Genomic DNA, 22,987 nt, shown 5'->3' with positions numbered 1-22,987 from the left:
AGAAGGGGAAGCACTATGAGGGGAACACAAGCCCGCCTGGTAATTCAGGTGATGTCTCTACTGTAACTTCGAGGGAGTTAATGACATGCTAATTAATTGCATTCTATTTATTCAAACTAAAAAAAATGAGAAAGTAACAAGAAGAAAGAGATATATAATTACTTATGTTCGCAATGCAAACGCAGATGTTTCACTGTACATATATTTTATAATCGCAAAATTAACTTTATTAATAAAACATTACAATAGCGTAATGTGTCAGCTATTAATAAAATATATACAGCTATTAATAAAATTTTATATAAGTATAAGTATAAGATATAAGTTCCTTGCGCGGTTCTGGCGAGGGACATTTAGATGAAATCTGTGGTTCGCGCCGAGCGTTGCATTTGATATACGCAATGCACGCTGGAAATGTAAATGACCCTCTCGTCTATACGTCCAAATCAGGGACATATAGACGAATAGGGACCAGAAGGCTGAGAAAATGTCTTTCTCTGATACAATGTTGCAAGTGGAAATGGACAGCGAAACTCGAGAACCCTCTTCATTTTTCATTATTTTAGACCAGAAAACAACTACTAATCCAATTACAAAACTTCTTTATTTTTCATTATTTTTTATGATACTTTCACCAACATATTCGTGGCATTTTTCTGATTAAAATCAAATCAAATTTGATATAATTCCGATGATATTTACTTGTATAATGCGGTGGCGGAAACGGCTATCAAGCTTCGTGGCTCCTCACGAGGTATACCCTGCGATGGTGTGGGTAGTACCAGGGATCTTTAAACGCGAGGCTTGTAGGGAGTTCTATCGGGAATTCACTGTAATCGCTTCGCGACCACGGATGAGATATCCCGACACGGTGTCTCTCGTGATGTCGTACGATGCCACAGACGAGATATACCGCATGTTTATTTACCAAAATAGGAGTTCTAATTTGAAGAGAAATCAATTTACGAAACATCTTAGCGAATAATGAATGAAACACGAACAGTTTCGTTTATTTTTCTTGTACATGATATAATTCAAAGCATGGAGTAACACACAATGAAACATCACAATTTTGACAACAATAAGTAGTTTCTTTACGTAAACCATTTTTTTTACACAATCCACAACGTTTAGTTGGGTGAATTTTTTTTTTTGTTGGAGGTATCCTTTTCGGAAAGCATCGGGAATTAAAACGCAATGGATTATCATAAAACTTTTTCCCTTTGTTACATAAATTTTCTGATGACTTATAATATTTCTCTAATAATCCGGATATTATATCTTCTTTTATTTCACGAAAAGTTTTACTATTTGTGTGAAGACAATTCCATATGACTAGAGAATTACATATAGTAATTTCCAGCAAGTATAAAAAATATTTCTTATACCATTTTAATGTCTTTTGAAAAGACTCATACCCATGTAAAATTTTATTTAAACGATTAACACCACCCATGTTAATATTATATTCTAAAATGCAATTTGGTTTTTTTATGCACTGCCCTGTAATGTAGTCAATTTTGTCACACGTCACCAAATGAGGAGTATGTAAAGTGCTAAGAGTCGATACTAGTTGTTTGTCCTTCCAACCACAAAAAGTCATGAATTTATTATATCTCACTATTATTTCCCCTTTCTTCAGTTTTTTTATGTTCTTTATCTCCTGATCATGTGGCATACCTTTTCTTCTTAACTGAACAGTTCCACAAGCATGTGTGCCATTTTTGTATAAACTTTCGTATAAAGCAGGAGAGGTGAACCAACTGTCAAGGAATAGAGTTCTTCCCTGGTGCAATAAGTTTTTTGATAAATCCAGCACAATAGAGCCTGGTATTCCAAGTAATGTGGACTTCTGTTCACGCAATAATTGTCCACTGTATAACTTTAAATTGTACACATATCCAGTTTTAGATTCGGCTAAAATAAAAGAATTTAACCCAAATGTCACCCGCTTATTTGAATCATATTGCTTAAATGAAAGTTTGTCTTTCCATAATAATAAGCTTTTGTCAACAGCTATGTTCTGCCCTGGGCGATATGCTCTTTGAAATTGCTGTGATAAAATATTAATAATCGGTTGTATTTTGTAAATTCTGCTAGTAACAGTATTATTGTTCTCATTTATATCGCTGAAATGCAAGAATCGCATGATCCGTAAGAATTTTGTTCTCGACATAATTCTTCTTACAAATTGAATATTATACATCGGATTAGTACTCCAATACATAGATAATGTGGGCAAGCAGACTATACCCATGTACATTATGATGGCAATGAAACAATATATGTCGTTGGATGTAACATTATAGTAACAACTTGAAAAACCTTGTTTACGTCTGTAATTGTTACTTTCATTTACAATTAGTTCTATCAGCTCTTTGTCGAAAAAGAAGTGAAAAATTGAAGTAGGGCAACTACACTCTGATAAGCCTGATTCTTGTTGTACTCCGCTACAGTTATCCGTATAATTTATCTCACGTGGTTCAAAATTTTCTGCGATGGTTGGAATTTTCCATTTTCTTTCTTCAGTTAATTTTTTCCATCGTTTTGATAATGGAATCTCATTATCGTTTATAGTTAACTTTGTATCCTCGATGCTATGACTGTCACTATCACTGATAATTGGATTTTTCGAATATTGAGGCATCATTGTCTATACTGCTTGATACTGCTGCTTTTAAGTGCTGCGTGAATACTGAAATTATATTCTCAACATAATACCTTGCGCAGAACGTGCGATGAACGATACTCAGCTGTAATAACAAACACACGGGATATCTCGTCCGTGGCGTCGTGGGAGCCATATTGTGTCGCGGGATATCTCGTCCGTGATATCGTACGACAGATACCGTATCGCGAGATATCTCGTCCATGGTCAAGAAGCGGTTGTCATTATTGTAATTATGTTTTGAATATTTTTCAAGCATAGCTTTTATATTTACATATGTAGCTAGAACTGTCCAAATTTCGATCGAAAATGAACAGGGTCGAGTATTGCATTATACTTTACGTAGAGCAGGGTTTCCCAAACCTGCCCAAACTATAGTTTTGCATATATGCAAACAATTTTCAAAGGTGCCTGATATCAAGAAGATATGCAATTTAAGAACTCAAAATCATCAAAGTAATTAAGTGCTTTATTTATTCATATTTCTATGTTTATATTATATTATAGCTTCATATATTTAAAAATAATTACTAAATAAATAGTGTTTTAATAACATTTGTTTTTTAATTTTTACTAGTAGGAATTACCCAACCTGAAAATAAGCTAAGTGTTCTATTGCAAAAAAAACTTTGGGAAACCCTGCTTTAGAGAATCGAAACCGAAATTTGATTTCGAGGACTTCTGGTAACTATTGTAAGGAAACCTTCCATATTTTTTCAAATTCTTTACTTTTCATTACACTCAGTGGATTGATCAACAGGAAACCGAATTGCAACTAGAATTAATATGAACAATAATTTCGATCACTTTAAAATAATAACAGAATGTAACCGATGGCGCTTTTCGAATTCGATTCCCTGGCTCGTACAATAATACAGTCGTACAGAACAAATGCCTGTTAAAAAGAATACATAGAAAAAATATTTGTATAAAGATAAATGTTTAAGTAAATATGTAATTAACACACTATGTATAGCAACACACGTCCATACATTTTTTCTCGAAATAATCATAAACTAAGTATACTTCTAATAAGTGGATTATTATCTTCTTCTATTAATAATACATACATACAATAACAAACATATACTGTCCATTTGATTTACAAATAAGACTAGATCTCGTCAAAACCACATGACCTTTGCCGGAATTTTAGTCCATTTTTCCGCACGGAGGCACCCGAAGTGCCATCGTTGTCATAATAGCTGTCCATCCCACTCTTTTTATATAGTACAAACTTGCAACATAGGGATAGAGTGGACAGCTGTTATATAGCCGTGTGTTTTCTTTCGAAAAATGGACTACAATAAAAGATACGTATATTTTTCTGAAAGATTAAAAGAACTCATTCATTTTGAACTCAACTCTAATCTTTTGAAAAGTTTGCTCGTCTTTTGATCTGTTTATTCAGAAATTTGGAATCTAATGAAATATTAAGATATACTCGAAAGTAAAGGATTTTAAGTGCCATTTTATTTGAAACAACAGAGGAATGTTATGTTCAAAGGATTTTCATGTTAAAGTTCAAGCTTATCACAACCGAGTACGCTCCCATCCAATGTAAAATAGACCAATTAGAACGTGATCACGTGATAAATCTAATCGCCAATGTTGTTTCAACGGGGTCTGTTCTTACATACATATATGTATATATACATACATATATATGTATATATACATACATATATATGTATATATATATATACATATACATATATATACATACATATATATATATTCACATTTATGTCATTTATATTTATACACTTCCACCTGCAATCTTTGTTTTTTTACCTAACTTAAAATGTTATTCGTATTAAAATTCGTTTATGAATTTGTACAGAGAACTTGAAAAAGTTGGCTCAAACTTCTTTTATGAGTCTGACGTATTAAAATAATTAATATCCATGAACTTTAAAATTTAAGGCTTTCATTTAGAGTTCCGATACTCAATAAATGAAATATAAATTGGACAATATAAGATATATGAATTTTTAATTCTACTCATAGAAGTATATATGCTCATATTCAATGTTTTGACCAACTTTCTTCATACATCTTGTATAATTTGAATTGTCCCTATTAACAATACGTGTTAATGAATTAATAAATTTAGAAATTTATCTATGAAAGTACAAATTTTTTTCACGTACAGACAGTTATTACATTTCTACTCTTAATTATGACAATTTTAATCGGTAGTATATTAATTAGATTAATAATTCGAATTTACAATGCAAACCCATATCGTACTTCGATATTAGTGACTCTGTATATTGCAGGAAACAATTGATATTGATCTTAATTTTTATAGGTTTTCGGTATAAAAAATGATGAGTACAAGCCAATTAACACACTGAACGTTTCTATTTATACATATAATTCTAACGTTCCTACCTGTGAGTTCTACTTACTTGTTTAATATAATTTGATTTAAAATTATATTACGCTAATGTAAAAATGTAATTTCTTAGTATAATACCGTCAAAGTGTTTTGCGTTTTTCGAAAAACAAAATTCTTTTCACAAGATTATCGTACATACTTGTGCAGACAGTATGTAACATACGCTATATGATATATAATATATAATATTAATCGTATTACATAATATATTATAACGTATTATATATTAAATATTTTATAATTCTCACTGCATTTATGACAATTCAATGCCTCATATATTTTTCCTCTCATAATTAATCCTTTTTAAATATGAATATATTGTCTACAACACTTCCTTAATAGGCCTTCAACAATTGACAACCTATGTTATGTCTATTATAATGTACTTTTACTTTTGAGTCTGCAAAAACGATATATTACAACTTGAACTCATTTATTTAGGAAAACGAAATCTTATCTAAGTAACCATGTTCATCATGGGTATACATATTTAAGCAAATACACAGAAATAAAGGTAAGGAAAGCAATACATCCTTGAATAGTTTTAAACTATATTATTTCGATTGCATTTTCGTAACAAAATATAGTGCCATAAAAATCAAATGCATTTAAAAAATTACCGTTAAATAGCTCAAAGTACTCGTTATTATCCTTCATACAATTCGAAACTTTTTTTGTAGAAGTTTTATATATTCGTGGTTCCTCATTTTTATACATTATCGTGTATTTATTAAACAATGTGATCAATTGCTTTTGTAGAAAATGAATTTTATATGTTTCGTCCCAGATAATTAAATTATCATGCTAGATATATAAATATTATTTTATGTTTTATAGCGGCAGTGCGAAGGTAAGTAATTTAGTTTATATTATGATAAAAGTCAGAATTAAAATAAAACGTATTTCTGTACAATTAGATACAAAATAATAAACTATTTATTACTAGAGATAGTATCTATATTCAGTGTAGAAATTTGTATGAAAAAGATTGCCCTCATGAATGCTATTGTCTCTTAAACTATTCAATGAAACTGAAACACAACCTCTGTCATTTTAAATAACAATTTCCGCAACAATAGTTAATGTTGAAAATTGTATATAAGTCATTATTTTTGCGTAATATATGTATACTTCTTTCGCAAGAGGATTCGAATCTTCTTAATGGGATAAAAAATGTTACTATAGCATTAAATTCTCCATTATTATAAAGTGTATGATCCCATATTGAATTATACTACATACTACTTGTGCCACTGCAATCCGTGTCTATTTCTGTTGAATGTTGATTAAAAAAAGAAGAAAAACAAAAAAATGTATGCATTAGTATGTGGTACTTTCAGTTCTTAAAGCTTGATCGCATATTCTTGCATTATAGCTACATATCTACAAAAGGTATCATACCTTTGCGTATAATCTGTTGTCTGTATTACCATCATATAGGAAAATGATGTAATGAAGATTTACATGAACTTAAATACGTAAATGTAGAAACAAAAGCAGTCTTCATCTTGTCGCTGCACAGTTGATTTAATTAAACGAAGTAAGGAAAGAAAAGGACGGATTTAGAGATTACATGCGAGAACCCTTCTGCTGCAGAACCTAAAATACAATTTGAATGATTGAAACTTAGAATAATATATTAGAGATTTTAAGTTAAAATTATATATGTATCTAAGTTTTATGAAGCTAATCAGTATATTACTTTTTCTTTTTATCGTACAAGTTTGATTGTAAAGTCTATAAATGAACGAGTTTTAGCATTGTTCAGCCTCTGCATTTTGTTATATAGTTTTTCTTTCACTAGACGTTATATTGAAGTATTTTCACTATGTTCATTAAGAATATTTTTATACTAAGATTACTTGCAAATAATTCTGTATTATTTTATTCATAGTCCCATTTTGATTAATATTTCCATTACTTTACAAAAGTATTTGAATATCTCTAGAACAAAGGGACGAAATATACGTAAAGTATTTCAAACATGCAATAACGAATCATGCAGGACATAGGGTAGAAAGTAACCAAACCAATGAAAGAAACAATTCTTTATTCGATGAACAGCATGCGATACAAAAATAACAGTATGATACATATAGCAAACATCAGAGGCAGAACATGCTCATGCGAATTGGCCCCTGAATTGACACAAACTAATATAAAATGCTTCGATAATTAAAATAGAATTGATTGTCGATAATAGTACAGTGTCGTTTGAATTAGATATTACAAAAAGTTATAAAAAATGAAAAACAAAAATACTTGTAAACTTCATCTAAACACTACAATGTAAATTACTTAATAATAGTTGAGTGCGCATTTTGAATCTACTATAAGGCACTCTTTTAATTCTTTTTAATTACAAAACTATTCTTTGTAATGTGACTTAGTTCGTACAAATAAATCTTGCATACGGATATGTAAGGAAATGTAGTGAACAAAGAAGCGTGACTTATAGAAGATCTTTAACACAATTTTAAGATATATATCTTTCACTAAAGTGATCTTTGGTAACACTAATAATAAAATATTAACAATCCGTGAGTAATATTTCATTCGATTCGTTTGTAATGAGACCAATTGTAACTTCATTAAAAATGAATCAATGACATTCATAAAAATAAATATAATGGGTGAAATATGCTAATACTGATGCATACCAGAGGTTCGGAAATTTTAGATTCGTATACTCCCATATGCCGAGTTAATAGTATATCTTGCAATAAATATATTGTAAGATGAAGATTTTTTGCATGTAACTATAGTAATTAGAGAACCTCTGATATAAGATAAATATGAATATTTAATTATTGACATTTCTAACATGAATGTACACTAAAGACTACAATATAATTAACAAAAAAAAAATAAGGGGGAATAAACTAGGTACCGTATAAGTATTTAGTCAAACCATAGAAAGCTTATTCATAATTGTTTGGGTTCAAATAGTGACGTGAATGACTTGAATGCGATAATGATACCTTAACACGATCCGTTGATTCTTGTTCCTTGCTGTTTAGTTGACTGGCTCCGTTTTCACGACTAACCACACATAGAAACTCGGAATGAATTACGTTTCCATAATGGTAATGTGATCCTATGTTGATTAACTAAAACAGGTAAGATAGATCATCATTGTGACTTCTCTAACAAACAAGAATGAAATTATGAAATATTTGAAGAGAAATTGAGGAAAAATATGTAAGTCAACCGATTTAGAAGCGTCGATAGAAATTATAAAATAAACCAAATTGATTGGACGTCTTAAAAAATGCGTAGTTTTTAGTTCTAGAAAATAAAAAAATACCTGTTCAAATTTCCATCCATCGGACAGTGTCGATACCATTTGAGTTAATTCATCCTCGTGGCATTGGAAGACTCTATAAACATGTTTCTTTGACTCTCGCAACGGTTTGGTATCTCTTAATATAATTCTTTCCTTAACAAGCCGAATTAATTCCGTAATATTATAGAATTCTGCTTCTTCTAGTACACCTTCCTCCGTCAAATCTTTGTTAATCACTAATTTTCCATGACGCAAATAGTTCAAAACTGGGCTAAAGTATGTAGGATCACGGTCTATTAAATATGCTCCAGTTCCATCCTGCATTAAATAAATCAGATAAAAAGCTTTTTCACGGGTTCTCGCATTTTCATAAGCATCGTTCCTTTCGATATCGATTGAATTTGTAAATAAAAAATATATGTTTGAAAGAAAATACGTTGGCATGCCAGTAGTAATGTTTTAAAGTTCGCGGTTATCTTGAAACATCAAACTAACCCTGTCCGATATAAGATCAGAATCTTCTTGACACAATCTGTAAAGAAACGAATTGGGGTCTCTGGCTAGTGTAGTTTTCGCTGTCAAAAAATACGTCCCACCAACGTTCAATCGAACCCACTGGTTATTACACCACTTTTGAACATGATTCTCTGTCATTTCGTGCGAATTTGTGTCCGTGAAATCCGCCATCTTTCTTTGAAACTCAACTACACATTACAGCGTACAAGGCTCCGTAACGAATCAAATCAATATCTTAACATTATAATTTAGACAGAAAAAACATTTTGCAACGCTCCCTCGAAGTCGAATTGAATTGATACGATCCAAGCATTGGTACACTGTGATTCCATTCAGAAAACAAACCCCACTGTTACAAATATGACGCGTTTGGCGGGAAAGCAAACAAAATTACCAATTCGAGGATCGAAGTTCAAAACTTTCCCCTATTTCTTTTTCCCAATCGCGTTAGCATATTAATTCGTACGCTATAAGTAGCAAAGGATCAATCGTAGCAAAGAAACGAATAACGCGAGATAAGAATCTAAAAAAGATTTGACGAGAGTAAATATTGAAATTTTTTGAAGTGACAGACGTCCGTGTATCCGGTAAAATGCACACACTCGAAAGTCCGACATCCATGACATCGATATATACATATGTACTCGTAAAACGTGTAAACGAAACAAATGAAAATATTGTTGATTATTTGACGAAGAAAAAAGGGCTCTTCGAATTTTTCTAGAAAGGATTTCGGTCGCGCGTACTCATATATTACGAGACGAATCCTCTCGAAATCCATTCGATGAATTGTTCGCGTGGAAATTAGGAGCGCGAGTGTGTCTGGATTCGAGGCTTCGTATAAATACATCTACATCCTGGAAATTACCGGCAGTCATTGCGAAGGTCTTGTGATGAGGAGTTTGTCGCCCAACGAGGGCAAAGTTTAAGAACGTTTGCTCGAGCTGAGAATGCCGGTGAAAGTTGACGTTGTGCCCCCACCGCCCGCAAACTCGAAGCAGCCGGGTGTCACGAAATCTTTGCTTTACAACGGTTCGCGATTCCAAGGTTCCCAAACCTCGAAAGGCAACAGTTACGACGTAGAAGTAGTTTTGCAGGTTAGTTCCTCGACATTCTGGAAATTGCGCCACAACTCTCCCAAATCGCTATTTCATCTTTCGCATCTGTCTTTATCGTTTCACGATTGATCCCGCGTTTATCTTCTCTACGAGCACGTCGCAGCTTTATGTTACAATTAATTCGTCGCACTGTTCGCGCTCGCAAACTGTTCGATGTTCCGTATAACCTGCAAACGGAGTTTCCAGAATGTTACTCTCGGCACTTCAGCTCGAGCGTTAAACTCGTTCAAACACGGTTTATCATTGGAATGATTATAAAACCGATGGAATCGAGAAGAAAAAACACGTTCATTTAACATCTACACTGACGATTCCGTAGACACTCTGTAGACCACTTCGGCATTTTAATTTATTGCAAAGAATTTGTTTTGCTGTTTATACTTTGAGATTCTTTTTATTTAAATGATTTCGGGCGATACAGGAAACAGTAAAGATAAAGCTTTGAAAGATCTACTGCAATTTTTTGTGCGTGTTGTGTTTAGGTTGACTTATGTTTATCAATGATACGTTATTATATGTTAAAATATGAAGTTTATACATACAGAGATATTGTTTATACACGATTACAGCGTAAAACATCTTTTTTTTTGCAGCACGTAGACGAGGAAAATAGTTATCTGTGTGGTTATCTCAAAATTAAAAATCTCACAGAGGAGTATCCATCTTTGACAACATTTTTCGACGGTGAAATTATATCAAAGAAGTATCCCTTTCTGACTCGTAAATGGGATGCGGATGAAGATGTTGATAAAAAACATTGGGTTTGTAGCACTTTACGCGTTTCACTTTGTATTTCTATTAATTTCCATTATCGTTATGTGTGATTTGTTTATTGATAATTTCAGAGCAAATTCGAATCGTTTTGTCAGTACGCCAAAACTTTTAATTCAGACACATTTGATTATGAATCCGTAAAGGGAACCGATTTTGTTTTTATGAGATGGAAAGAACATTTCTTGGTTCCCGATCATACTGTTCAAGATATCAGTGGTGCCTCGTTTGCAGGATTTTATTATATTTGCTTCCAAAAATCTGCTGCTACAATTGATGGTTTTTATTATCATCGTAGTTCTGAATGGTAATATTCTTTTATATAACAGAGCAAAGAATAACACTTTGTACATTCATAGACGCAACATTGTTACATTCTTTTTACAGTTTTCATATATTTTTTTTTCTCTATGTCCACGACTTTCAATTAAAATTTTACTGTATACAGAAAATATATTTGTCCGATGTCTGCAGAAAATATTCAACAAAGTTTTCATTATTTCAGGTATCAGTCTCTGAATTTAAAACATGTTCCGGAGCATAGTATACAGATCTACGAGTTTAGGTGAAACCGATAGTCTTTGTCCGCCTATTACTCCAAATTCATATTTTTTCTTCCTAGCACACAGATCTCATAAAAATTCAAATCTCAGAATTAGTTTGTCAATTTAAATATCTCTTTAAATTGATTATCTTAATTGAGATACTTGACAATAAAAGTATTTCACCTGTTCTTTTTACACTTGTTCACGATGTACGGTGCATATTTTATGCTGCTTATTTCCTATTATTACATATTAGACATGCTCTGAAGAAAAAAAAAATTGCAATTGACAGGTTGAAGAGGATCGCAGTGCCTCAGAAAGATACGCTTGATTATAAATTAGTTATTAATATTCATTGTAAGATGTTTTATCAAAATAAATTAATTGATGCCTTTTATCAATTAAAATTAACGTTGTTAATCATTTGGCATTCTTATATTTTCTAAAATTCCAACATAATTTCTCGTGTACGACAAGAATCATTTGTGTTTCTTATACGTACATTCCGATTCACGAAAGTGTAAAAATGAAAGGAATCAATAATCTTCTATTCATTGAATAGACTTTAATTTTGGATTTAATATTACTTCATTACTTCTGTATGTGTACAAATTTAAGCGTAATAAGGTATATTTAGTGGGAGTTACATTTTCGTATTTATGAGATCTGTCTGCCTTGATAAATAGAAGGATGCCGAATGAAGTGGTATAATTGTATAAGAGAGGAAATCAAATGGAAACATAACAGGAATTTTAATATTATTTCACGGCGAAAGAAGTTCTACTTGACGCTTCTTTCTGATGTCAGTGTAACGATCAAAGGAATCATAAGCGAGGATAAATTGTTTTGCCTTAGGAGAGTGTTGTGCAGCGAAAAACTCGTCTCTACTCTTAGTTTCGTTCATTAATAAGTTCTTCATCGAGAAGTTCTTGGTCACAACAATATGGTAAACTCTACAGACTTCACTTCATAATATTTTTTCGAGAACTACAGAATTTTAACGGGTTAACCGAACGAAAAACATTCTATAAATATTCGAAAGTTGACCGTTCATAGAATTGTTGATACATTATAACAGCAATGAAAACAATCGAAGCAGTAATTGACATAGAACGTTCCAATGATTCATTTTAAGAATGAGGCTACTCTAAACATGACATAGAAAGTTAGAGTGTAATTAACGTATAGATGTACTCTAAAAGATTTTTATATCATAAGAGATTAACACATTATTTTTCTCTCGTGTAAGAGATTATCACGAATCTCCTATTGAAAACATATACGTCATTATTTTAAAATTAAACATCATTACAAGATATTTAATGTTACCAACATAGTAAAACTTGTCCATTATTAGAAATTAGTTTTATCTATTGTATAATGTATAGAACAAGCATACATATTTATTCTAAAATATATAAACATTGTGTATAATGTATGTATTAAATAACTTTTGTACTAAGATGCTTTGAATCTCTTAACACTGTCTGCTATATTTTAGTTTACCCAAGAAAATGCAATTATAAAATAGTAGTTTATTTAAACGAAATGTTTTGATTATGTATGCATTGTAGTTTACACGAGTGAGAACTATGCATATATCATTTTACTAAAGTATATTCGCTTATTTATAAATGATTAATTTCAAAGAAATAATTTGTTGAGGTATGAATCTATATGTATAATGCCATGAAAATTTAATATATAACTTTGTATGTATCGACCAATTTTTGTAGTATCCTCGTGCATAACACAGACTTTAGAAAAGGGTAATCGATACTTTTTGTATATTTCCTTCCATTGTAACATGTAAGCGAGAAAGACATTTGAAAACTTTCATAATACTATTTCTATTACGTGTTATATATATATATATATATATATTGTCGTTATTTTAATACCAAAACGAAGTATGGGTTGATAGTTATGAAGTAACAACAACTATTAGTATTATGTGGACTATTGTTGAGTTGTTGATTGCTTATCGAATATCATATATGGAGTGTTGCGAAAATCATTAAACAATCAAAAAATATGATAATTCTACACGACTAACAAACACGTAGAATAACATCTTTTCTTATGGAATGTTATTTAAAAAAAAAAATCGGTTCACCGTTTTACTTATAGTAAACAGTGATAAGAAAAACAATATTGCCTGTATATTATCATCAAGTTCGACGCTAACTTATGAAGTATATTATATCTGCAGATTATTGTAACAAAAACAAATGATATATTTATTAATGGAACAACATTATTTGGTGGTGAGTTATTAAATCGGAACGTGAACAATCATATTAGTTAATGAGTTAATTGGTCAGAAAATAGAGATATCTATTGAAATATATATCCTATTTCATGTATCGACTTCATAATTTTATTGTGGACAACTAAATGAGACAGTGGTAGGTAGCATAATTCACTGTAAAAAACTGAGAACGAACATCGTTTGCATCTGGCGAGGGAGATCATTTCGTTTTTTCGAAAAAATTTATTGTGAATCGACAGGAATATGAAAATCTCAAAAACGGATTACGAAGTAATTTTATGTAATAACGAAGCAATGTAAATACCAGTGTCAATGCCGATATTTTAATTTACAACTTCGCTATGTTATAGCGACTACTATACGTATTTTCAAGAAAATACAAAAGTAACTTTAAGAAAGTAAAAGATGTATGAAATTATTGTATTTCCGTATGCATAAATTCTGTAGCGTATTAGCCAAAATGTAATGCAACTACGTTAAAAGAAAACAATGAATATATTATAGACAATTCGTTCTGCGAGGTTTTATCAGTAGAATCAGATATATTAATGGTACACAATATTAGAAAAAGCCTACATGCATTATGATATATGTATATCTATTACTGACTCGAAAATTGTTTCGAACACTTTTGTCATTGTATAGAAATATGCAACGCGTCGTTTATCGGTAACTTGATATCTGTCGAAGAACTTGAATTTTGGAAAAATATCACATTCGAATTAGAGAAAGCTGCATGTCCGTATGATAAAAAAAAATTAGAATCAGTACGGTTCAGCTTAAAATGCATTAAACACAATTAATATATTATATTTCATTAAAATTCGGAATGCTCAAAAGGTCGTAATACAAATGTAATAAATGACTAAAAACACTCTGCAAAAATTTGTATCCACTCTAAACGACGACCGATCGATCAGCATCGCCGATTGTTAAGGACGATGCTTTTATTTCCTTGTTCTTGGATAATAGTTTCGCAGATCTAGTTACACGTTCTGATTTTGCAATAGTTTGATGCCTTTGAGCAACAGCAATGTTCTTCTTTCGTCTGCCATGTGAATTTTTCTGAATAGGAGATTGATTACACATTATTTATTTAATGGATTGCACTGGTACAGTATTAATTGGAAAATCAATGTGATATAAAATTGATTTACCAGAATTTTCGAACAATATCGACAGATGTAAGATGTGTTGGTTGACGTTGTTAATGAAACAATCTTGTGCAATACAGCTTCAAACCCTAAGAATTTCGTATCGAAATTAACTTTAGCTTTAATTACATCGGCAAGTGAATTTTGAACCATTGATGTATTCTCGACAATATTATTCTTAGTTTTCCTTGTTCCACTTAAGTGTTGATTTCTCAATAAAGGAAAATACAATGACTCGGTCTTAGAATCATTAAACTTGTTCCGATTTTTGACTGTATTGTAGGATTGATTTTGTGCTTCGCAAGTTTCTTTTTCGTCAAAAATCGATTCTTCACGTCGTAGAAGAGCTACAAATACGAATTAATTTTTAATAATTTTACGTTGAAAGGTTTTTTTCGTAACTATATATATGTAAAAGTGCGTACGCTCGATTTACTTGCCAATGAAGTCCTTTATGTATTTTGTGAAAGCTTTATTACAATTAAGTACATGCTGAAAAGCGTCATCAAATTTTTTCTCGGTGAAATATGTTCTTGCCAATAATGATTTGTCAGGTGTATTACTGTCTTCGATGGTATTCAAGTTAAAAATTTTCCATTGTTTACGAGATATCTCGGCTTGCCATTCCAAAGCACAATCTTCTAATCTTCTGTTGATCGAATTTAATAATTCATTTGCTTCAATCAACTGTTGAGGAACACAGACATTTTCTTGCCAGGGAAGGACATTGGCATTACTTTTAATAATTGATCCTTCGTTAACCGTCGTCATTTTCAAATACAGAAAAATATTATTCTTATTACAGATAGGTATTAAAATAAACCCACGCGGGGATCTTGTAAAAGAAACTTAAAGAATCATAAGGAAACTATTATACATATTTTTCAAACAAATTTACACCTCGCTAGTCTTTCATTAAACAATTGAATATTTGGTCATGTACTCTGTGTAATAATATTTATATATTTATTCGAATACGATATATGGGATATACCGATATATTGTTAAAAAAAATTCATCGCAGAATTATATTAAACAAGCATGATATTTGTAAACATTTGATTCTCTTCACATGCAATTATGTTGAAATATATATAAATAATATTACACATAGGTATTGCGAAACGAAACAGCCGATGTCGATCTTGTACCTATTCTGAAAGATGCTGTAAAAAAACATTGCAAAACATTTATGCCATAATGTTTTGTAATACGAATGCAGCGCCACGTATATACAACGTGTAATATTTTGTCAGTACATATACATACATGTGTATGTACGATTCGAATTCAGAAATCTGCCTATGAAACTCATTTTGCTTCCGAGAAGTTTTTAAAGGAAGAAACCATACATTTTCGTGACTGTAAACAATAGTATTTTTAATTGCAATTCGAACTGAAAATGTGGGTGATCTATGTTCTGTGTGTACTTTCTTTAATCTTATTCGCAATGAGAAAGTTATACTTGAAGAAATATAAAGTACTGAAGAATGTCTGTGTTGTTGTTCTTGGAGATTTAGGAAGAAGTCCTAGAATGCAATATCATGTACTATCATTGATAAAAGAAGGCTTCACGGTGGATTTTATAGGTTACTCTGGCGCAAGCCCATTAAAAGAAATACAAGAAAGTGTTCGTGTACGTATTTATTATCTTCCACCTCCACCGGATATAAGCAACAGTATGTTATCAATTTTATGGCAAATTATACTTAACAAATCACCTCTAAACAACTTATTTTTCACTTGAAAATTGTACTTGCACAGTGCAATGATTATTTCGTCACAGAGCTATCGGAGTTCTTAATCGATTAAAATTTTTAATTTAGTTGGTTGATTAACGCATACGACTTCAAACAATTAATCATAGAAGATTATGATTCGTTTAATCGGCTGATGAGATAAGTTGTCAATTGTTGATCATAAATATTGTACTATCGTTGATAATCGATAGCTAATTAAAAATATTAATCGTTAACTTTTATCATTCAATCGAAATTATGTTTAATCTATGTTTTTAGTAAATTACTCACGTAGAAATTATTTTCTGTATACCATTCTTTGATTAAGTATTAATTTTAAATTTCAGATTTTCCTAGCCTCGTGCGGTATGTAACAAAAACTTTGTGGCAAACCGTGAGTCTCATCCGGGTTTTGTTTAAAAAACCTGTAGTATCCAGTCATGTATTGTTGCAAAATCCACCTGCAATACCAACAGTTCCAGTCTGTTGGTTCTATTGTGTTGCAGTAAATTCTCAATTCATTATAGATTGGCATAATTATGCTTACTCTATAATGGCACTAAATTTAAAGAATGACCATCTATTGGTAAAACTTGCAAAGGCGATTGAAATATTTTTTGGTTCTAGAGCACAAAATAATTTTTGTGTTTCTAGAGCATTAAAAGAAGATTTACAAGGAAAATGGGGAATCCAGTTAGTATTTACAATCATACTTTGTTACTCTCACATATCCTGTTTAATAACTTTTTTTTAATTTAGGGCTAAAGTATTATACGATCGTCCAATAGATAAATTTCATCGTATATCACTAACAGAAAAACATAAATTTCTATTAAAATTAAGCGAAACATATGATGCATTTAAAGGTCCAGACAAACACTCTACTATATTTACAGAATGTATTTCGGATGAGATACATTTGAAATCTAAAAGGCGTGGCTTCATTGTGTCTAGTACAAGTTGGACAGAAGATGAAGACTTCTCTATATTACTTAATGCATTACAAGGTACTTTGCACATTACATCTTGGAAACAGAACAATAGCATTAAAACGCTTGCTTGTATATTATATTTTTAAGAGTACGAAAATGCAGTAGAGGAAAAGGTTTATAATCTTCCTGATTTAATTTGTGTGATAACTGGTAAAGGACATTTGAAAGAATTTTATATGGCCGTTATAAAATTGAAGAAGTGGAAACACGTTACGATTCTGACTCCGTGGCTCGAGAGCGAAGATTATCCGAAAATGTTAGGTAATGAAATATATTACGAGTACTCGAATATTTATATTATCGTTGTTTTTTGACAAGTCTATCGTTTGTTGCAGCTAGCGCAGATTTAGGCATCTCTCTTCATACTTCGTCCAGTGGTTTAGATTTACCAATGAAAGTTGTCGATATGTTTGGATGCGAACTTCCAGTTTGTGCATACAAATTTAATTGGTAGGTAACTACAATGATAATATTCAGCATATTCTTACAAGCACTGTTTTTATTTTCCAGTTTATCAGAGCTTGTTAAACACAATGAGAATGGATTGATCTTCTCAAATTATAAGGAATTAGCAGCACAATTAAAATCATGGTTTGACAACTTTCCAAACAACGATGTTCAACATAAATTGGATGAGAAATTCAAATTAGAACTTCACGAGTTTCAGAAAAATCGGTGGCACAATAATTGGTATTCCATTGCATTTCCTACGTTTCAATAAGCAATATCAAATTTATTAACAAGTTGTACATGTTCACGGTAAGTAATCTATACGTTTCCCGAATGTTTATCATGTTTCTATAAAAGTTTTGTAAATGCTTATATAATATTGTACTTTATAAATTTATACAACTTGTGTAAAATGATTTTCAATCATTTGAAAACTTCTTCTCTATTCTAAGACTCAAAACTTCTGTTGTTACCACTGTATATACATTATTGTACATAAAATATTTAAACAGCTGCTGTTATTATTGATTTTACATTTCACTTAACTTTTATGCTTCTCATCGAGACTTTTATTCATGAATTTGTTACATATATCATGTTACATGAACTATATGTAGCTTAGTTTGTTAAAAGTACTTTTTCGAAATTTTTATCAGAAAATATAAACTATGATATAAAGTTCAATTGTAAAGAAAGTTCTTAAATCAGGTACAAGTAACTTAAACTAAAAGTCGTTCAATTTCTTGTTGTACTGCTTGAATCTGTGGCTTCAATTGTGAACCTTCATTAACTGTTACAGAACAAGCAACAACAGGTCTAGATACTCCGCAAGCACGACCTAAAGCTTGTTTGCTTCTTACAAATACATATGGTACGTTCTTATCTTCGCACAGTAAAGGCAGATGCAACAAAATCTCCAAAGGTTCTGCATCCGCAGCCATTACAATGAATTCTGAGAGACCACGATTTAATGTTTTTGTAGCTTCGTTAGCTCCTTTCCTCAATTGTTTGTAATTCATCGCTTGTTGTACTAAATTAAGGATTTTCGCAGTCAACGTTGCATCTGCTAAAGGGTAAGCCCTTGGGTTAACTTCATCAGCCTATAAAACAAATATCAATTATCAAAATAAGTTCCTTCCATTTTATCAAGGCATGCAGATTATTCACATTTAAATCGATACAAGTATTAGAGCTTTTGTTTATTACGGTGATGTTATTGTAGTTACACAAACAATAAACCACGTGTGAAACATAACCTCAAATATATGCATGGGAAAGAATGTTAATTACACAATACTTACCATTTTCTGCAAATTAAACTACGTTTAAAATATGGAAAAAATTATTGTTTGACGGGAATGAGCAACCTCTCCGCGATTATTTGATAAAATCGCTTCACGGAGGAGTCGAACCACTAAGAGCTAAAATTAATATACGAAATGCCGGCGTCGTTACACTGTCACGAAAATGATTTGCTCCTCGCGATATCGCCTTTCAGCGCCACTCATTATTAGTGGCGAAATCTAGAATTACCAAAAGTTCGAAAACGTTACGTGGATGTGCGTAAGAACACAGATTAATCATTTTAATCGTCAAAGTATACAAATCAACAGCAGAATATTTTTAAATTATTGAATACAAAAAGCTAACAATTGTAAATAATATCAGAGACGTGGTATCGTCTGTATAGCGCTCTTCCATGTAGCGACAAAATGCTCAAACTGTTAGCAAAACAGAAAGTTACCGACAGAGCAGACTAAATAGCTGATTATCATTCTCTAATATGTCTAATGTGTAAGAGGAAGAGAAGTAGATTGTGCGACAACGACAGTAATAGCTGAATTGTGCCACTAACTTTCTTTCATACGGCTCCTGGTAGTTCTGTTGCTGTCCTTGTTGCACAGTCTACCTTTCTTTGTCTTACACATTAGACGTACTAGATAAGGAGACAGGGACACGAAAAATGGTTAATAACAAATTAATATAATTGTTACATTAAATATAATATACTAATCTAACAATAAGAAGGTCCATTCTATATTCTCCAATTATAAATATGTCCAATTGTTTCTGGTTAATTAGCTATTAACGATGTTTGTGGAAACTATTTCTTCGTCAATTCAAGTAATGTGTAAGACAAGGAGGGTCGGACTGTACTACAAGGCAAGCATACAAAACATATGATATCCTCTCGAAATTTGTTAAAACCTGCACGAAACTAAAATAGAAATGTAGCCAAGGCTTCATTTTACATTTTTCAATGATAAAAGTTTACTAATATAGTCTCTGAAGTTAGTAAATTATTTATTGAAGCGGTGCTTGTCGACTATTAATTTAGACAAACAATCCAACTGAAAACTATTCGTGAAAGTTGCTGAAGATTCGCTATATATTTTCGGACTGAATATTATCACTTGAACTACTTCTCTCTCTGTTCTCCTTTCTTTCTCGTCCTTGTCGGATACCAACTTTGTTACCATGTTCGCCTAATACTTACCAGGGGATTTGAAGGGACCTATGTCACCGCATTCCTTCCATGGACATTCTTCTCATTTCACTACGATACACGCAGTGTCGCCAGGTGAGGGGAGGGAGCACGGATTCAGGGGAAAAAGTTACCCTCTCTCTGACAGTACCGGAGCATGCACGACAGAGACGAAACGCGTCGGAAATTTGGGGAATAATGCGGTAGAAGGGGAAATTAGAGTGGGGAAACAAGTCTTGGTCTGGCGACACTGGATACACGTTTAATACTGTATTTTTTTGTTGAAAAATAAGGAATATAGTTACGACACTTAATGTGTTCTTCCCCCCCCCCCCCACCCTATAGATGAATATTCGACGATAGAATTAGATTAACATCTTCAAAAATTTTTGATAAAGCAAAACTTTTGAAATTGGACAAAAATTAAGTTTTGTATTAGGTATTAGGTGAGTTTTGTATTATTTTGTATTATCGTAGTAAAAGAGGTGGCACGAAAATTTGGCGTCATCTCTTTCTCCATCATATTCTTCTAATAAAAGCCTAAAAATTGCGAAAATTTTTCAAAAGTACCGGAAATCGATCTTTGTTTTAGGAGAATAAGACATCGAAGGAGGTGACACAAAATTCAGTAGTATAAGTCAATAACAAGCCAGACTGACAAAATTTTCCGAAATTTTTCGAAAATTGAACAGACACGGGAAAAATTTCTAAATTCAATAGTACCAACCAATGACAGGTCAGACAGTCAAAAATTTTCGAAAATCTCGGAAATCGAATTTTGTATTAGGAGACTATGATAGCTAAAGTGGTGGCACGAAAATTCAGTAGTACAAGTCAGACATCCAAAAATGTTGGTTTTTTGAAGTTTCGCTATTTTTGCAATGCCAAATCAGTAGTGTAACTCAATGACAAGTTAGACGGGCGTAAATTTTTGCGGAAGTCAGTAGTATATCTCAACGACGAGTCGGAGTACGGGAAAAATTGGTGATTCAATAAATATATACATAAAAAGGTTTGTATTTTACATGTACATAACTAATATTCTAAACATTTATAACAAGTATGTAGATTGGTTCAGAGAGACTCGTTTCCCCACTCTAATTTCCGGTATTGGCAGAGAGAGGGTAACTTTTTGCCCTGAATTTGTGATTCCTGCCCTCATTTGGCGACACTGTGCTCGCCGCCGGAGAATAGGCGAATCAGAGATGAGTTATCGGCCAAGTTTTCTCGCGCATGTGCGGCGATCTTAGCATCGGTAAAATAAAAATCTGGATTAAATCGGGTACCTTGATCAACTTGCAAAATTTTGAAAAATTGTTACGATTTGATTGTGAGAAATGAATGTATAACACGTGTGTGTGTCTGTATATCTGTATATACATATGAGACATCAAAATTGAATATACATATGTATATATTAAGGCCAATATCACTGCCCTACTACCATTTTTTCATAATATAGATACGTCATTATTTTGGGCGCACATGCGCGAGAAAACCTGGCCCATCACTGGGTGGAATGTGAGAATGCGGGAATAATGGTGTCATAGAAGGGGTAAGGTAGAGTGGGAGACAAGTCTTGATTTAGCGACACACTATACAACTGCTATACCGATTCTCTGTCATCTGGCGCTACCGCCACGTAGCGGTTATATCCGTCGACTTTTGTCTACCGGTTAAAGCTTCTCGCCACAGGTGGTGCTGTAAGTATTTTCAACCATGTATTTCAGGTGTTATTAAAAAATCACCTTACTATCGGCTGTTTCAAAATGCCGATACGCTCTCTCATTTACATAGTACAGACAATAAGATACATTACGACTTTTATCACTTTGATATTTGATACATTTCAGTTTCACGATTCTCCAATTAACACAAAACAACAATGTTCATCAGACGCACCCACCGCTTTCAACGATTCACGTTGGTCAATTATGCCGTGCGTAAAACGTGAGACCGACAGACACCGTCGTTAATAATCCGATAAGAATCGGAAGATCGGAGACGGTAACGCACAGACGCACACATACGCGAGATGCCTCGAACTATAGCTGAGACTCTCCGTCCTTGTTAGTGAGAGAGACAGGTTTCCCAGGTCGTACTCACCTGTTTCACAACCTGTGTGACGTATAGCGTGCCCTGTCACGTGACGCGACTTACCTTTCAGCGTTAGCGGGCAGTGTACACTGTACACTGCACAGTACAATAGCAGTGGTCTATGGTAGCCACGGTAGCGTGGACAAAGCGAGGCAAGGCGAAAGACGACAGGGACGCGAGTCGAGCCAGTGAAACCGCGCCCAACGTGACGCCAGGTGGCCATCGAAGCTGCATCGAAGCCACCTACAGCGAGTCCGCGTGTTTGTTTTGTCGGCTGCGACTCGTTGACCGTTGGAGATAGTCGGAGGAACGGTCCGGCGACCATAGTGAACGTTCTCCGATCGTGAAACCGTGGCCGAGTCTACCGCGAACGGCTAGACAGATTCAAAGCGATCTACTGGCGAAACGAATTCGACAGGGATACGCGTGAAAATGAACAGCGTCTTCGCGATCGTGGTTGCAAGAGGGACTTCCGACGGAAGAGCAACAA

General features: G+C 32.7%; 5 protein-coding genes across 7 annotated transcripts; 2 read left to right on the top strand and 3 right to left on the bottom strand.

Moving 5' to 3' along the window:
• Window positions 1–6,574: 6,574 nt before the first annotated feature.
• On the bottom strand, window positions 6,575–9,432 carry Inc (BTB/POZ domain-containing protein inc). Of its 2 annotated transcripts, XM_076798751.1 has the most exons (4): window positions 8,854–9,432; window positions 8,380–8,676; window positions 8,054–8,182; window positions 6,575–6,671 (listed from the first exon to the last, which is right to left on the bottom strand). In XM_076798751.1, the coding sequence occupies exons 1-4, from the start codon at window positions 9,043–9,045 to the stop codon at window positions 6,642–6,644; spliced, it is 648 nt and encodes a 215-aa protein (XP_076654866.1). In that variant the 5' UTR covers window positions 9,046–9,432; the 3' UTR covers window positions 6,575–6,641. The 2 variants fall into 2 exon arrangements, with proteins under 2 accessions (XP_076654866.1, XP_076654865.1); XM_076798750.1 differs by lacking the exon at window positions 6,575–6,671 and having other exon boundaries at window positions 7,106–8,182.
• Window positions 9,433–9,718: 286 nt separating this feature from the next.
• LOC143360523 (glucose-induced degradation protein 4 homolog) lies at window positions 9,719–13,568 on the top strand. The gene is made up of 4 exons (XM_076799455.1): window positions 9,719–9,971; window positions 10,586–10,753; window positions 10,838–11,070; window positions 11,269–13,568. Exons 1-4 carry the CDS (start codon window positions 9,825–9,827, stop codon window positions 11,330–11,332), a joined length of 612 nt encoding a protein of 203 aa, XP_076655570.1. The 5' UTR covers window positions 9,719–9,824; the 3' UTR covers window positions 11,333–13,568.
• Window positions 13,569–13,801: 233 nt separating this feature from the next.
• LOC143360521 (uncharacterized) lies at window positions 13,802–15,959 on the bottom strand. 2 transcript variants are annotated; one of them, XM_076799454.1, is made up of 4 exons: window positions 15,886–15,959; window positions 15,175–15,383; window positions 14,738–15,081; window positions 13,802–14,645 (listed from the first exon to the last, which is right to left on the bottom strand). In XM_076799454.1, the coding sequence occupies exons 1-4, from the start codon at window positions 15,912–15,914 to the stop codon at window positions 14,478–14,480; spliced, it is 750 nt and encodes a 249-aa protein (XP_076655569.1). In that variant the 5' UTR covers window positions 15,915–15,959; the 3' UTR covers window positions 13,802–14,477. The 2 variants fall into 2 exon arrangements, with proteins under 2 accessions (XP_076655569.1, XP_076655568.1); XM_076799453.1 differs by lacking the exon at window positions 15,886–15,959 and having other exon boundaries at window positions 15,175–15,506.
• Window positions 15,960–16,136: 177 nt separating this feature from the next.
• Window positions 16,137–18,429, top strand: LOC143360520 (chitobiosyldiphosphodolichol beta-mannosyltransferase). Its single transcript, XM_076799452.1, has 6 exons — window positions 16,137–16,413; window positions 16,821–17,166; window positions 17,233–17,480; window positions 17,553–17,726; window positions 17,801–17,915; window positions 17,976–18,429. Exons 1-6 carry the CDS (start codon window positions 16,137–16,139, stop codon window positions 18,184–18,186), a joined length of 1,371 nt encoding a protein of 456 aa, XP_076655567.1. The 3' UTR covers window positions 18,187–18,429.
• Hoip (NHP2-like protein 1 hoip) lies at window positions 18,179–19,646 on the bottom strand. Its single transcript, XM_076799456.1, has 2 exons — window positions 19,217–19,646; window positions 18,179–19,015 (listed from the first exon to the last, which is right to left on the bottom strand). The coding sequence occupies exons 1-2, from the start codon at window positions 19,217–19,219 to the stop codon at window positions 18,635–18,637; spliced, it is 384 nt and encodes a 127-aa protein (XP_076655571.1). The 5' UTR covers window positions 19,220–19,646; the 3' UTR covers window positions 18,179–18,634.
• Window positions 19,647–22,987: the final 3,341 nt, after the last annotated feature.

Source organism: Halictus rubicundus, chromosome 13 (assembly GCF_050948215.1).
Source record: "Halictus rubicundus isolate RS-2024b chromosome 13, iyHalRubi1_principal, whole genome shotgun sequence".
Classification (NCBI taxonomy): Eukaryota; Metazoa; Arthropoda; class Insecta; order Hymenoptera; family Halictidae; genus Halictus; species Halictus rubicundus.
The sequence above is the reverse complement of the archived record's forward strand: the minus strand, read 5'-3'. Positions and strand labels throughout refer to the sequence as shown.

Coding starts and splice junctions, on each gene's coding strand:
- LOC143360523 (XM_076799455.1), top strand. CDS start 9,825: ATGCCGGTGAAAGTTGACGTTGTGCCCCCACCGCCCGCAAACTCGAAG. Junction 9,972..10,585: donor ACGTAGAAGTAGTTTTGCAG/GTTAGTTCCTCG, acceptor TTTTTTTTGCAG/CACGTAGACGAGGAAAATAG. Junction 10,754..10,837: donor ATGTTGATAAAAAACATTGG/GTTTGTAGCACT, acceptor TGATAATTTCAG/AGCAAATTCGAATCGTTTTG.
- Inc (XM_076798750.1), bottom strand. CDS start 9,045: ATGGCGGATTTCACGGACACAAATTCGCACGAAATGACAGAGAATCAT. Junction 8,677..8,853: donor CTGATCTTATATCGGACAGG/GTTAGTTTGATG, acceptor TATTTAATGCAG/GATGGAACTGGAGCATATTT. Junction 8,183..8,379: donor ATGGATGGAAATTTGAACAG/GTATTTTTTTAT, acceptor TACCTGTTTTAG/TTAATCAACATAGGATCACA.
- LOC143360521 (XM_076799453.1), bottom strand. CDS start 15,505: ATGACGACGGTTAACGAAGGATCAATTATTAAAAGTAATGCCAATGTC. Junction 15,082..15,174: donor ATACATAAAGGACTTCATTG/GCAAGTAAATCG, acceptor TCGTATTTGTAG/CTCTTCTACGACGTGAAGAA. Junction 14,646..14,737: donor GATATTGTTCGAAAATTCTG/GTAAATCAATTT, acceptor TCTCCTATTCAG/AAAAATTCACATGGCAGACG.
- LOC143360520 (XM_076799452.1), top strand. CDS start 16,137: ATGTGGGTGATCTATGTTCTGTGTGTACTTTCTTTAATCTTATTCGCA. Junction 16,414..16,820: donor TCCACCGGATATAAGCAACA/GTATGTTATCAA, acceptor TTTAAATTTCAG/ATTTTCCTAGCCTCGTGCGG. Junction 17,916..17,975: donor TGTGCATACAAATTTAATTG/GTAGGTAACTAC, acceptor TTTATTTTCCAG/TTTATCAGAGCTTGTTAAAC.